At 51.9% G+C, this 14,827-nt stretch overlaps 1 protein-coding gene across 2 annotated transcripts in view; it reads left to right on the forward strand.

Annotated features, from left to right (window-relative positions):
- PLXNC1 (plexin C1) overlaps nt 1-14,827 on the forward strand; it is a 137,930-nt gene that overhangs the window by 108,155 nt on the left and 14,948 nt on the right. For both annotated transcript variants that reach the window (XM_072724580.1, XM_025992362.2), the window contains exons 22-23: nt 5,136-5,313; nt 7,464-7,567. In XM_072724580.1, coding sequence (XP_072580681.1) covers nt 5,136-5,313; nt 7,464-7,567 — 282 coding nt within the window. The remainder of the gene's footprint in view (nt 1-5,135; nt 5,314-7,463; nt 7,568-14,827) is intronic.

A 14,827-nucleotide genomic window follows, 5' to 3' on the forward strand; every position in this document is an offset into this window, starting at 1 on the left:
CCAAGGCCAGCATTGGGGAGGGTTTGCACATGCAGGACTCGGTCCCCCTCCAACATCAGGGCATCCAGATGTGACAGCTGGAAGAGGAATAAGCCTCCTTGCTCTGTGGTTTTTCTCCCTTTGCAACATTTGAGGCATGTTCGGTTGCATTGCTGAGGAAACCTCAGGCCCGCCTTCCTGTGCCCCATGTTTAGTGTCGAGAGAATGATTTCAGAGCAGGTCTCCTTAAACTTGGGGAGCATGGAGGAGGGCGGGAGGATTTCAGTTCTAGCAATGCGCACCACGCAGGAGAAGGGACATTTGCTTCACTTTCAAAAGGAGATGAGAAAACCCAATAACTCGTGGCAAGTGTGCTGAATTAGCAAGAGAAGGTTGACTTGTAATCAAAGTTAAGCGAGAAATGGTTTTTTGAACTCTTAAACCCAGGAAATGAGGCTGCCAATCTGCTGTATCTGAGAGATAGCATCTTGGCACCCTGGGAAACCGTGTTCCGACAAACATATTATTGCCCTCGTTCTCATATCTATGAGAAAGTCTTTAAGATTATTAGAAATTCTTAGAAAAAGTACAGTTACATGCCTATAGAAATCTTCATGCCTCCCGGACGGCCCGTTGACAATTCATGCCAGCCAGCACCGGGGGCGGGCGGGGGGGGGGACTCTCTGCACCCACTAGTTACGTTTTGGGGACAATCGTGTTTAACAGGCCACTTCCTCTAGGACAGAGCCCTAGCCACTCTAGAGAGGTTCCCGTCCCTGATGCCTCTGACACAGCGGCTCTCCCCACCCGTCCCGGCTCCTTCTGTTCCATTTAGCTTGTCCCTTTCAGAAGATCCATTATCCCCATAATTAAACAACCCACTGTCCCGATTAAGTCATTCTCTGTTACTTCAATTACATCCCATTGTTCATTAAATCCTGATGTTTGCACTTCAGCAATCTTGTTTTTAATACTCCTAGCATTTGTGGAGAAACAGTGAAGTTAATTAACAATTCTTGGGTTTTTGTCCCCCCCCTTTTTCTACCATAGTGCAAATCATTTCCATTATGACTTGCAATAATACCGAAACCATTACTAACTTCATAGTTACTGTTCTGAGCATCCTGATCAAAGAAGTGAAACCATTTTTTTATAATCATTTTAGGTAAGTCATTCCCTCGTTGATGGCAAGCAGTGGAAAATGAAAAATTAACATTAAATGAGTGCTCGAAATGACTTTCCTCTTCATGCCCTTTCTTCTCATACCATAATCTTGGGATTAGAAAATAATTTAGTTACCTAAGTACAAAAGTATTTAATTTTCTTCTTTATAGCTCAAAGTGAGTCTGTTATTTCATTGGTAAGGATCCTTATTTATACCTGTACTCCTCAGAAAACGGTTCCTTTTATAACAAATCATGGTGGAGACAAGAGGCATTTTTTTCCCCAAAATGTCTTTTTTGACATCGTCAAAGTCAGCATTCCATTCGAAGTCACCATTGCCTAGACCAGGATCGGCAAACAAGAGCCTGTGGGCCAAATGCAGCCCTGCTGTCTGATGTTATAAATAAAGTTTTATTGAAACACAGCCATGCACATCCGTTTACTATTGTCTCTGGCTGTTTTCCTGCTACAACTGCAGAGTCAAGTAGTTGTGACAGAGACCATACAGGCCTCAAAGTCTTAAATATTTACTGTCTAGCCTTTTACAGAAAGTTGGCCAGCTCTTGTCTAGGGCCTGACAGAGAAAAAGAACTAAAATATGCCCTCACACTAAATCCCAAAACCCCCAAAACCTTGGCCTCTTTCCTCTTTTTCTGGGGACATGGCAATGGAAATACCTCACCACTATCCATAAATCTGAAACTCATGGGAGTGCTTTGCCCAAAGACAATCTGTGACATATTCATGATAAGCCTACGAAACCAGTCATTTTGGGCTAAATCAGACAGATTCTTACTTGATTCTATCATGAACAGATGTTAGCAAATGCTAGCAAGTATAGAAAACTTTGTGACAGAAACTTAAATTTGAGGAATATCTCTCCATTAATTTAGTTTTTCTTCAAGATGGAAAAGGCCTTCCTCACACCTTGGTGTGCACCGAGCGGGACACAGGGAAGACCCTGGCTTAAATGGGGTGGTAAGGGGCGAGGTGGCCCTTCCGTGGGGGGATCTTCTTTGATGGGGAGCAAAGCCCAGCGTGTGCTTTCTGAGCCCGGGGTGGGGTGAAGGGGTAGGGCCCTCGCTGGGAGCCCCCGGCACCCCCTCTGCCGTAGGAGATGGCTGGTGGAGCACTAATGCATCAGCAGCATAAAAAAATCAACTTGTGTCGGAACTGACTCTCACAATTCCCTGTGGCCTGTCTCAAATACCACCTTCCCTTTCCCCATCCATCTAGCTGTGGATGCAGTGGCAGGTTTACATTCTTTTACATCCAGTTAAGATTTTTTTTCTCTCTTCTCTCCTTTTGGTAATGTGTTTAAGTAGAACATTGCCTGTAAAGAGGTGTTTCTGTGAAAGACAATAGTGCCCCTTGGGTGGTCACACAGTCTTATTTCACAAATACCTATGAAACTATTAAATGAGCCGGGATGGCTGGAGCTCTGGTTAAAAGGTGCTTTCCGGTTGGCTTTATCCTTGAAAGGCCCGTGGAATCGTGGAATCACGGAGCCGCCCTCCTTCCCGTGGAGGAAGGGGAGGCCTCGGCAGGTCCCCGCGGGCCGTGAGGGAGCCCACCCTGGGGGTCAGGTGTGTAGCCCGACCTAAAACAGGGCTCCCCAGACCCGAGGTTCCTGGGCTAGAGGGTGGGAGCAGGAGCAAGGGGGGCCTGGGTGGGAGGAGGAGGGAGCCCGTCACCCAGTGCTCTGTGGTGCCCACTCCGGGCTCTGCCACCCACCAGCTGTGTCCCCGGGACAAGTTGTCTGGCCCTTCTGTGCCTCGGCTTCTTCCCTCAAAAATGCAGATAATCCTACTTCAAAAAAAAAGGAAGAGGGCACCTGGGTGGCTCAGTTGGTTAAGTGTCTGACTCTTGATCACCGTTCAGTCTTGATCTCGGGGTTGTGAGTTCAAGTCCCACATTAAAGCCTACTTTAAAACAAAAAGGGGGAGGTAATGGTAACACAGTCTTCTAACCAGGGGGCTGGGAAGATTAAAAGAAGTGTGCCCATTACTGGCAGGATGTCAGTAAATGTGCTGAGTTGGGAAGGTGAGAGCGAGGACTCTGGCACAGGTGGCTACCCTGGTTCCTTCTAGATGGTCCACCCAGTGCTTGCCCTCTTGCCGGCACTCCCTGCCTCTGTCCCGTCTGGGGTTTCTAGGCTTGTGCACAGAGGGGCCTTCAGCCTCCCTTCTGAGCCTCAACTGGCCCCGATCCCCAATGTGCTCAGACTGCCAGTGAGGAGGGACCCTCTTGGGAATGAAGGGAACTGCAGGCTGAGACCCCCTGCTTCCCCCAGGGCTCAGACTCCACTGCTTCACAGTGTTAATTGTCAGGTAGGATTGGACCAAGAGAATTTGAGTGCATGTAACCATAAGCAGGAGCGTGGGTGTCAGGGTTAAAGGCCATAAAGAGGAGACGTGCCTCTGAGACCCTCCCAGGGTTTGCAAGTCCCTGCTCCCACGTCCCCGGGCCCACCGTCTTTGTATCTCCCAATGGCTTGTCCGCCAGATCCCGACCCCCGTGCCCCGAGCTTAACTCAGGTCACCGGCACAGGTGCCCAGGGCCAGTCTGCATTGTGACTCCCACTGAGCAGCAGAGAAAACTCTAGAGTTGGATCTTAGAATGGATGCGCCACGAGGCACTGCTTGCAGGTCACACGCTCCTTACTTTGCTGGATACAGAGCATGAGGTCCAGGCCTGGCTGCTCATCTTCGGAGGGGGGGGGGGGGTCCCTGAGTCTCCAAATGAGGGTGCACGACGCTAGCCCTCATAATAATTCTGATAAGGGACATGAAACAGTCACCACTTTTACCTTCATCATCATCATCTCCATCATCTTGCCCCCTCCAAGCAGCCTAGCCCTGTGCCAAGCCTTTGATGTGCATCATCTCACGTGAATCTCTGTAACAACACTAGAAGGCACGTGCTGTCATTACGACCATTTGAATGTTGAGTGAACCCTAAGGATCCTTGTTCCCTAAGGATCTTCATTCTCCCCTTAAATGTGTTTTCATTATTTTTTAACATTTCCAGTAATCATTTTACATTCCCTCATTGCATCCAGGTTCAGAAACATTCAATAACTGTGCATTTTGTACCATACCCTCGATTCTGTGATGGCCAAGGTGTCCTGGGATCCAAACCATACATTACGCTAATCGCAGAGTACTCGTAGCCTCTCCCCAAATCCGTTCCCCCGAGGAGCTAGAGTAGGTAAACTGCTTTGTGTTAGATGTGTGTGTGTTCTCAGAGTAAACCTGAAATTGCTTTTAAATTTGTTTGGAAATACTCCCTAGCTCTGTGTTTTCACATGTTCACGATCTTCCCCCATCCCTCTGATTCTGAGTTTTTGCTGCGCCAGGAGAGTGTTGGCTGACAAAACATTAAATAATGGCACCGAAATGTAAAGTAATCCACGCAGGAACAATATTACAGGGTGGGGACCTCGGGTTTTAATGAGGGCTCGGGAAACTGTGAATGAGGCTGTCGGGGCAGAAGGGGAGATAAATGTTATCGTCGTTAATGCTGTGCCTTCAAAAGTGACCTCCTTCAGCAGGATCGATGCGGGGACCTCCTGACCTTTCCTGTCACCTGGCACTTCGCTCCTGGGACTGTCTGGTCCTCTCAATAAAGAAGATAATCACCAGCCTGCCCTCATCTACTGAGGAAACTTTTCCATTTTTTTTTTTTGTTTGTTTGGAGGGTGAAATTAGAAGCCACCACTTCTAGAATATTTATGTGTGTATATATTTTACTCTCATGTATTTATTCAATGCTTGCTCTGTAATGAGAGTTTTCACTTTCCTCTTTTCCTTTCCATTATCTCCGAAAAGAATGGATTACGGAGAAAAGATGAAAGTAGTATAATGCGGCGCAGCGTTTGCTAATGTGCTGTCAGGGGTATTAGTAGGACCCGCCGAGGTGGGTGTCTTTTATGACCGCCTTTCAGATTGCAATTATCTAATAGACTTGGAAACCTGCTTGTATTCTTGCAGGCATTGAACGTCGTCTTCGAGAGGATCCCCGAGAATGAGAGTGCAGATGTGTGTCGGAACATTTCAGTCAATGTTCTTGATTGTGACACCATAGGCCAAGCCAAAGAGAAGATTTTCCAGGCATTCCTAAGCAAGAACGGCTCTCCTTATGGCCTTCAGCTGAATGAAATTGGCCTCGGTAAGGCAGGGAGGGAGCTACTTCGTGCCAGGCCCCGAGGAAACGTCCCCGCCACCCCCTCTCCCTGGCCCGCAGCCTGGAAGCAGCCGGGCCGCTGGTTGACCCCTTAGTGGCCTGGGCTGCTCCCCGCGGGCAGGGCTGGGGGCCAAGACGCTGCACGGGAGCACGGGGATTCCTTTCCTAGGAAGCGCTGTCCTTCCAAGACGCTGGGTCTTGGTGTTTGTTGTTGTTGATATTATGTTTGTAAATCAGATGCATGAGGTTGCTAACCCTGAGACTGAATGGATTCACCTCGCATCAGGAAGGACACAAAGGCGTCAACCCTGCGCCCTCTGTATGTGTCGCGTTCCACGTTGGCATTTGATTTGTTTGTTGTGATACCGAGTGTGTCATTAGCCGGTGGCTCAGGCTCTGGGTGTTACCTCCAGCGCACGCCGCTAATGCTAATCGCATCCTGCATGAGGTGTGTTCCCCGCGCTCCCCCACCACAGGCAGCATCGGCTCTGAATTCCTCTCCGGGCTCTGCGAGGCGGCGGGTGCGCCCGAGCGAGCGAGCGAGCAGCGGCCTCCACTCGGCTCGATGTTCATCAACATTTTAAAGTTGAGCGCCCGCAGCCCTCCCCAGGGACCGTCGTGGGATTTTATAGCAGATAACGGGACAGGAAAGAAGAGTAGAGTCACGGCCGTGACGGGCAGCGTGACAGGATTCCCGTCCCCTCAGGGTACGGCTGTAGCCTCCAGGGAGCAGGCAGCGAGGATGGCCCCCGGCCCCGGAGCCCAGCCTCCGCTCCCAGGCCGCGCAGGGAAGGCCGCCCCGGAGCCTGCGAGAGAAGCCGCACGTGGGCCGCCGCCACGAGGTGACGTGGCTTCAAGAGAGGGCGCCGAGGTACCTCCCGTCCGCCCCGCCTGCTGCCCTCGCTGGGCGGACTGCGGGCACCCGGGGCCCTGGGGCCCACCTGGCTGAGGCCGGGTCCGAGAGGCCGCCCCAGGCAGGCGACAGGGGACAGGGGAGCGTCAGGCTCTGGGGGAGCCCCAGCCACCCGGGCCTAGTGGCGTCCTGTCTGCTCCCGGCCTCAGGCCCGTCCGTTCCTCCTGGTACAGGAAGGCGGGGGCCAGAGCAAGCCAACCAGAAGCTTCGCGTTGTTGTCTGGTGGTCGGTGGGGCCCAGCAAGCCTCCACCTGAGGCTGCCTCCAGCCGAGGCTCACACACTCGGGGGGGGCCCGGAGCCTCAGGGACGGTGTCAATGGCGGGCGTTGGCCCCCCTGGGACAGCAGGTGGTGGGACCCGACTTAACTGGGGAAAGACACTTGAGCTCAGGGGACGGTGCCACTTAGCTTCCGCCAGTGTCATCAGATGACCCTGTTCTTTAAAAGAGGACACAGCCTGAACGCTTATGTGCCCTCTCCTCACCTTGAAAAGCGTTGGTGCTGAGTTGACATTAGTAATAAGAAAAACGTTGGGAGGGCTCAGGCACGCACAGAACGCACACCAGTGGGCCCCCTCCCGGCCAGCTCCATGACAGAGTGTGAACCGTGTGGCTCGGGCTCTGCACCCCCACCCGGGGCCCGGAGAAGGTGGTTCACAGCGCACCTGCCCGGGAGCGTCGGCCCCCCGAGGGGGCATTATTTTGTTCTCATTGGTTTGACATCCTGGCTTAGCCTCAGAGCGGAAGCGTCAGGGAGAGAGACACAGGCTTAAAAGTCAAATCCCTGGGCACCCTGGGCACCCTGGGCAGCCCGGGTGGCTCAGCGGTTTAGCACCACCTTCGGCCCAGGGGGTGACTGTGGAGACCCGGGATGGAGTCCCACGTCGGGCTCCTGCAAGGAGCCTGCTTCTCCCTCTGCCTGTGTCTCTGCCTCTTTCTCTCTCTGTCTCTCATGAATAAATAAATAAAATCTTAAAAAAAAAAAAGTCAAAGCCCTAAACACAAAACAAATACAAAACAAAGCTCAGGTGACCCGTCTTGGCTAATATTATCTCCGAAGCTTCAAACAAACATTAGCCACTTTATTTAAGTTGTATCTATAAATAACAATTGCTGCTATTATCACAGAGTAACCTTTAAACTTTCTCACTATAATTTCAGAGAACAAAGTACACACACCCTCTCTCTCTCTCTCTCTCTCTCTCTTTTTTTTTTCCTTCCCAGAGCTGCAAGTGGGGACGCGACAGAAAGAACTTCTGGATATTGACAGTTCGTCTGTGATCCTCGAGGACGGAATAACCAAGCTAAATACCATCGGCCACTACGAGGTAAGAGCAGGGCTCAGCCCTCGACGCTCCCCCCCAGGCCCAGTCCTGACTCAACCGGCTCACCTCCAGGTAATGCCACGTAATTTCTTTTTTTTTTTTTTTTTAAGTCACAGAACTCCCACCAGTTTCTGGCATAGTTTGCAGACTGCTTCCTTAGTCGCGCTTCTGGAAGAGCCGGGAATTACTGCCTCTCGTGGCCTGCGGGTCCCCTGGGTCCCCCTCTGAAAGGCCTTTGATTGTCATGTACTGATCCCTCCGCATCCTGCAGTCTGGGTGGCAGGTGTCACCTCACTTCCCTCCACGGTGTTCGCACAACCACATAACCTTGGCAGAGGGGCCTTTTTTTTTTTTTCCTAAAGAACTTCTACATCTCCTGTTTGTTTACGATAGCCAGCCTTGGCTCCTCTGGCCTCTGGCCCACATGTGGGCTGAGCCCAAGGTGGGAAGGGCGCCTGTGACCTCCCAGCGCGCCGCGTCCTCGGCTCTCGGCTGTGGCCGCTCTCTGCTCGGTGCCAGGGTTGCCCGCAGAGGGGTGAAGGCCGGGTGGCCTACAGCCTCAGCAAGGGGGTGAGGAGGGGCCCCAGGCACGAGGCGCCGCCTGCGGGGTGACAGTGCTGTGGCCCAGGGCGTCTGGGAGGGCTTCCTGGAGGAAGCTCTGATTAAGCAGAGGCCTGAGGGTGAAGGGAACCTTGCCGGGCCGGTGCCAGCATGCCTCACAGGGAAGCCCTGGGGGCCCGGGGGCGGCCGGAGCCAGGAGTAGCCCAGGCCATGGAGCCCTGGCACCGGCCTTCCTGTGGCCCCGGCCTGGGAGGGAGGAGCTGCTACGGGCCCAACCCCGCAATGGGAGCACTGGGGCGCTGGGGCTTGGGGCCGCACCAGCAGCTGCTCAGAGCGGAGCCGGGATCTGGACCCCACGCTGGGGTGCCACACTCTGCGGCTTAACCCCCCACAGCCTGTTGGGGAGGGAGGCCCGAAGGGGGCGCACAGACGGTGCAGCCCTGTCAGCTTCCTCCTTTGACTTTTGTCCCGAGAAGAGTCCCAGGAAGCCACTGAAGCAGGATCTGCGCCTCGGGAACGCCTGTGGCCCGTGTGGCTCTGGGATCCGCATAAGAGGCACAGCCTGGGGATGGGGACACCCTGAGCAGCTGCCGCTAGAAGAATTTCCGGTGTGAGTGATGTTGGCCGGAGATGACCGGGTGGCTCCTGAGATGGGGACAAGCCGAGGGATCAGACAGGCCGTCTCCGGGGTAAGGGCGCTCAGGATGGCGCTCAGGATGGCGGGGCGCACCCAGAGCTAGAGGAGGCCACAGGAGATGGCAGGAGCCGCCCCCCAGGCCTCTTGGAAAGTCAGCGCCTCCTGTCCTCAGGCCTGCGAAGTCCCCGGAAAGGCCTTTGGTCCCCACAGGCTCTCCCCTCGCTGGCGTGAAGCAGAGACTGCTCCTGAGGGACAGGGGACACCTCTTCCCTGGGGCTCTCTGGATGCGCAGTCCCCAGAGCTGGTCTGGAAATTGCTGCTTCGGGTGACACCCGGCTGGGTGCTGTCCCTGCAGCCTCCGCTGGGGCACGTGGCAGAGAAAGCTGTGGAGGGACAACCTGCTGCTGTGCTCGGCCGCCTGCAGCCCAGACTTCCAGCCTGTGAGTCCTCCGCCAAGGAGCAGAGGCCTGTGGTCTGTGAAACTCCCCGGGGACGTCCTGAGAGCACGTGTCTCCGTGCTCCGGAGGGAGCTCCGTGGCCAGGAGGAGGCTGGGGCCGGATGCTGCCCGCGCCAGGTGCTCACACGGGGGCTTCGCTTGGCTTCTGTCAGGAGCGTAGGGCGCAGTGTCGTCGGCAGGTGTGGAGGGACCACGGCCGCAGGTGCCCTCTGTGGTGCTGGTGACTGAAGCACTTGCCTGCCCCACTGTGCGGCAAGGCTGGGCCACCCGGTCAGGCCCCCCAACCTGGGGCGGGAAGTGGGCCACAAGGGAAGGGCTCGGCCTCTCGCTGCCCGTCATGGGGAAGGCAGGACAAGCTGGCCCGGCCGGGAGAGGGAAGAGCCACAGCGCTGCCCGCCAGGCTGGGGAGGTGGCAGGAGAGACGGAGCATCAGCCTTCGCTGGAGACACCGGCCGCGCTAGACACCTATCTGCTTAAGGATGATAATGAAATTAATCCGGCCTGTAGTCACTTCCCGTCCAAATGATTTATTGGCTTCATACCCTAGCATTGCCACATGGTGGTAATAAATGACAAGACTAGGACACGAGGGCTTAAAGGATTCTCCTTATGTTTAAAAAGCTAAGCCGTAAGGCAAATAAACTCAGAGAGCTTGAAGGAAACTGGGGAGGTCATTGGCCCTGTGCTCTCTGCCTAGACCATCTCAAATACCCTGTGTTTCAAAGAGTGCTGGGGGGGGGGGGGCAGTATCCACCACCACCCTCAGCCACCGAAATCTATACCCCGCATCTCCCCTGCAGATTTAAAATTTGGAGTAATTTGACAGGGGTAGGCTGAAGCTTACTTTTGTCCTTTCGTTAAAAAAAATTTTCTCCTGGAGCTTGCATTTCCTTCCAAAGAGACAAGATGCTAATTACCACTCTTATTCATTTACTAAAGTACCCTAGTTTGAGTCACTATAAGTGCTTGAAAGCAAAAAAAAAAAAAAAAAAAAAAAAAGAAAAAAAAAACACCAACCTATATTTCGTTTAAAAATAGGGTCTAACTCAGAATGTTAAGTGATTCAGACTCATCTCCCTCCAATTAGCCCAAATTAGTTAGGTTTTAAAGTTAATCTTTAGTGACGGCCAGTTCCTCCTACCATCTAAACAAAGTCCTCTTGCTGGAGCGGGAGCCTGTTTCTTCTCGCCTGTTTTCCATCCTTGGGGCAAGTGGAGTGTGGCCCGTCTCCTTGGAATGGATTTGAAGAACAGGGATCTCGAGGGGATCTGAAGGCACAGCAGAAACCTAGCATCTCATGGGCCGGATGCAACATCCCAGCCCCAAATTGCTGGCAATGCTGTGTCGTCTACGGGCTGGTTGCTTTGTGCAGCGACCCCGGCACTGTTCACACGCATCCGCACAGTGCACGTCCACCACCACCCTAGGCTGAAGATGCCCTTATTACCCTCCTTTTCCATCCGATGTGACAGAGGAGGGCGGGTTTCTGCTACAGTTTCATTCTGCCCCATGCGGACAAGGGGTAGATAACGCCCCTTACAAGCACATTAAGGCAGAGGCCTCTCTGTCCCCTATAACCAGCTCCTCCCCGAGTGCTTCCTTAACTGGCCGTCACTGTGTGTCATTTGCGGTGAGGGAAGCTGCACTGTGTTCTGGAGGTGACGAGGTCAGGTGTATGGGCGGGGGGGGGGGGGGGGGTTTCTCTGGGTCCAGGCTTTCTTCCCCTCCCCTGCGTTCCCCTGTGACCTTTTGCTGGATGGTATTATTGCTCTCACACCTTGCTATCGAGTGTGCACAACAGGCATTGTGTCCGGCAGGAAGTGTTCTGCTAGAGATTGCACCTCTCCTCCTGAGCTGCAAGGTTTGAGGGGCAGAAAACACGTGTCACCGCTGTGGTGTTGAAGGGTATTCTCGTGAGAGATGCAGGCTGATACCACAGTGGCCACTGCTCATGCTAATTGGTTGTTCAAAGGATATTGAAAGCTCACAAGAATGTTCCAGAATGTCTGCTAGGTGAAGCCAGTGGTCCTCCCAGTCTAGTGGGCCATCAGTGATACTAAAATGAAGGGATCTATCTCTAAAGGTCTCCCACAGCGTGGTGACGACTCCAGTATCTACTGCACAAGCCCGGAGTGCTGCTTGTATACCGGGCACTGTTCTGGGGGCCCTTACAAACGGCACCTGCTTTAGTCCTTGGTACCTGGTGGGATGGACATGGTCATTATTCCCATTCTAGGGCATGGGGAGGCTGAAAAACTTGACCAAGTTCTCATTAGCTCTTCTCGCTGATGCCCCAAGGATCAGCAGAGAATAGGAAGCAGATGGAATAAGGGAATCGTCCTGCAGACAGTGGCTCTTCTCCTTACTTGGAGCCAGGCGTGTGTGGCCCATGCCTGCCGCCACTAAAGCAGCCGTGGTGAGGGAGGTGACCAAATCATGAGAAACCCTGGTAAGCTACCTTCTCTGATGTCAAATTCAAAAAGGTAACGTCTTCTAAAGTCTTCTGATGAATCCCGTGTCTGTGAGCTTACCGAAATGCTTCCCTATGCCTAATCCTGCATGATTTAAGGCCAGTCTTCCTTGAAGATGACAGCAGTTGCCCTCATCAGATGGGAGGCCTCTTTCAGGCATCTGAAAGTTCACAACGCCAGCCTGACCAAAAAAAAAAAAAAAAAAAAACCGGGGAGCGCTTAGGTTCCCAATGACAGGCACAGTCTTAGAGGCCATGCTCACTCCCAGAAGACAAGGTTAGGGTTCCAAGGGTCCTTGGAGTCCTCAGAGGGAGCTTGCTACTGGCCCAGGCTTAATCCCAAGGCTCCAGGGAAGAAGAAGGAGCCCTAGTGGCACTTTAACTAGTTTCAGGAATCCTTTATAGAGGTCTGTCCTGTCAAAAACCACATGTGTGATTTGTGTTTTGGGAATGTTCTGATGGCTCCCGAGCCTCCTTTGCTAATAGACTGAGCAAGGTTATCCCTCAGGCCCTGAGAAATGAGACTCCTTTTTCATTTGCCTCCAGCCTTGGGGTGTCAATGAGAAGAGCTAAGGGGAGATGGGGAGAGCAGGAATGAGGAGAGGTCGTGGGGGTGACACCTGCTGAACAGAGGTCTGTTTTCATATAAGACCATTTTCGGAATGAGGGGTACCAGTAAAGGTTTCCACATGGTGCTTTGTATTGATTATTGTGTTTTTGATCTTTTAAGAAAAAAAAAAGTGTCACAATATTTTACAGTTTTCCATAAAATTCTTAGGCTAAAATCCAGCTTGTCTCTTAGGCTACATGGTATGAAATTACCAATATTTGACCATTTCTTACTTACAAAAGTGGCAGTTTTGTTAAGGTTAAATGTAAGTTCAACCTTTTGTATGTAGAAAACCTATTTTTATAGAATTTTCTTCAACTTATGCCACAAAGAAATGTGGCATTTTCATCACAAAGAAATCCCACCTTCACTTGGACATGACTTGGAGGATATTTACCTTCTGCTTATTTCAGGAGTGATTTCAAATTGTTGACATGAGTTCCTTTTTGCCCTGTGTGGTCACAATCCCTAATTCTGATACGGGGAGTCTACGGTTTTCTCCACCCTGTCCCGACACGGGCCAGTCATCACGGAAGGGGCACAGCCTTCCTGCCTCATTGAATCCTGGAGCACTGTGAGACTGGAAGGAATTTAATTTGAAATTGTCGTGTGTTACCAGCTCTGCTCTGGGCTGGAGAAACATTCCTGCCATAGATCCATCTAGTGACATTAATCTTTCTTTGATTTAATTTGGTTTTCATTCCTAAAGTAGGGGCCCACAGGACGCTCCCTGCCTCACAGGAGCACAGGAGGATTAATGAGTCACTCTTAGGAAAGCATTTGGAGCTCCTCAGATGGAACAAACAGTATCATATTTTTAACACTTTAGATTCGGTAGCACTTCTCAAAAAGGCATTTCTGTCCTTAACTCAGCAGCAGCTGACTTGTGCAAAATAGAAAATGGAGACCTTCCCCCACTCCCCCTCCCCCCAAACCAACCCCAACATCTGTTAAGTACAGTAGTTTCTATCTTACAATGGTGTTAAAGTGTCACGTGGGGGGAAATGTTCCAGCCCTAGAGCAGCTGGGAAAGTTAGAAATACACTCAGATACACACATACACAACTCATCCACTAATAAAATGCTTTTACACTTGCTCTTGGGAGATAATTTCAGAGTAAAATTTCCTTGCTACAAGCTGCGGCTGCGCTATCTTAATGCCTGAGCACAGTGCCAGCAGCGAGTCATTGCCAGCTCTTGAAAAGACATTTGAACTTTTGGCAGCGCTCCTTATCAGAAGGCCCATCCGTGGTGTTTGTGATTATAGACTAAGGGTGCTCACGTTCAGCAAAACAAAGCATCTGACAGTAGTGGAGTATTGGCTCAACACTCAACAGGATCCGTTTGGGATTCATTCTTTGACAATTACCCAGAATGAATCACCAGCTTCCTTTTATGAAAAGATATTTATTGGCTTAGAAACAGAGCATATCCAGCTCTTTGTGGGGAGGAATTTTCTAACGATGTGCAAACGTTCTCATAAACTTGGTGTCTGAGTATTGCTAACGGGGTGCCTGCACAGAGTGTTTAATTGCATCAAATACGGAGGAGAATGGAACATTCAACCAGAAAACAATGAATGGCTCAAGGGGAAAGGAGAGGATGGTTTGGTAGTAACAGCAGAACGGCAAAGAAGTCAGTGAGAGTTCCGAATCCATGCTGGAGACGCTTGTCCGGAGGCCCGGTGGCCCAGCCAGCCCCTGCTCAGCTCTGCCCCTCCCTACGAGACGTGGCGAACACTGCAGCTGGGGGCCTCTGGCCCAAGCCTAGCAGCTGGCTGGACGCTGCCTGCTGGACAGCAATGCCGGGGCCGCTGCCGGGGCAGCTCGGCTCCACGTTCCTTCCTCTGCGGGTGCAGCCCGAAGGAGAGGAGGCTCTAATCCTCTGGTGCTTGCTAAGCAGGTTTGTGCATGCTGATAACCAGTGTGCAGGAGGCCAGAAGAGAAATTCTAGGTTTCTGCATTTTTTCCCCAAAGTGGGGAAGGACTAGGTCCAAAGTACTATTAGAATTCAGAACAGACTGAGGACTTTGAGAATGGAGGGAAGAAGCACTTATCTGGCCATGTTCCAGAACGACAGGGTTATTAATCTGCAGTCCCAGGATGAAGGCAAAGATTTCGGTATCCCTGACCTGCCTCTTCCTCAAGGCCCCTCTGTCTTAAACTTTTGCGGACTAGCCCCTTGGGACAATTTAGTCCTCACAAGAGGGGAGGCCTGCCCTCTGCATCTTAGCATCGAGTCACCTGAAGGGCACTCCTTCCCCTGGTTGGTGGCAGGGGAGGGCTGCACTGGAGGGCCATTTGGCCCAGGGTTCTACAGTCCCATAAGGCCTCAGGTGAGAACTCTTGACTTCATTGACAAAGGAGGGTACGCAGGGGCACTGTAGTGGAGTGTCGGTGTGGTAAAAGCATTCGTTTGTCAAATGTGTACATTAATATATGTGGCCATTTTTTTTTTTTTAGCAGCTCTGTTGAGAGATCATTTATATGCCATAAAGGTCACCTTTTAAAATGTACAATTCAATGGT

This window comes from Vulpes vulpes, chromosome 10 (genome assembly GCF_048418805.1).
Source record: "Vulpes vulpes isolate BD-2025 chromosome 10, VulVul3, whole genome shotgun sequence".
Lineage (NCBI taxonomy): Eukaryota > Metazoa > Chordata > Mammalia > Carnivora > Canidae > Vulpes > Vulpes vulpes.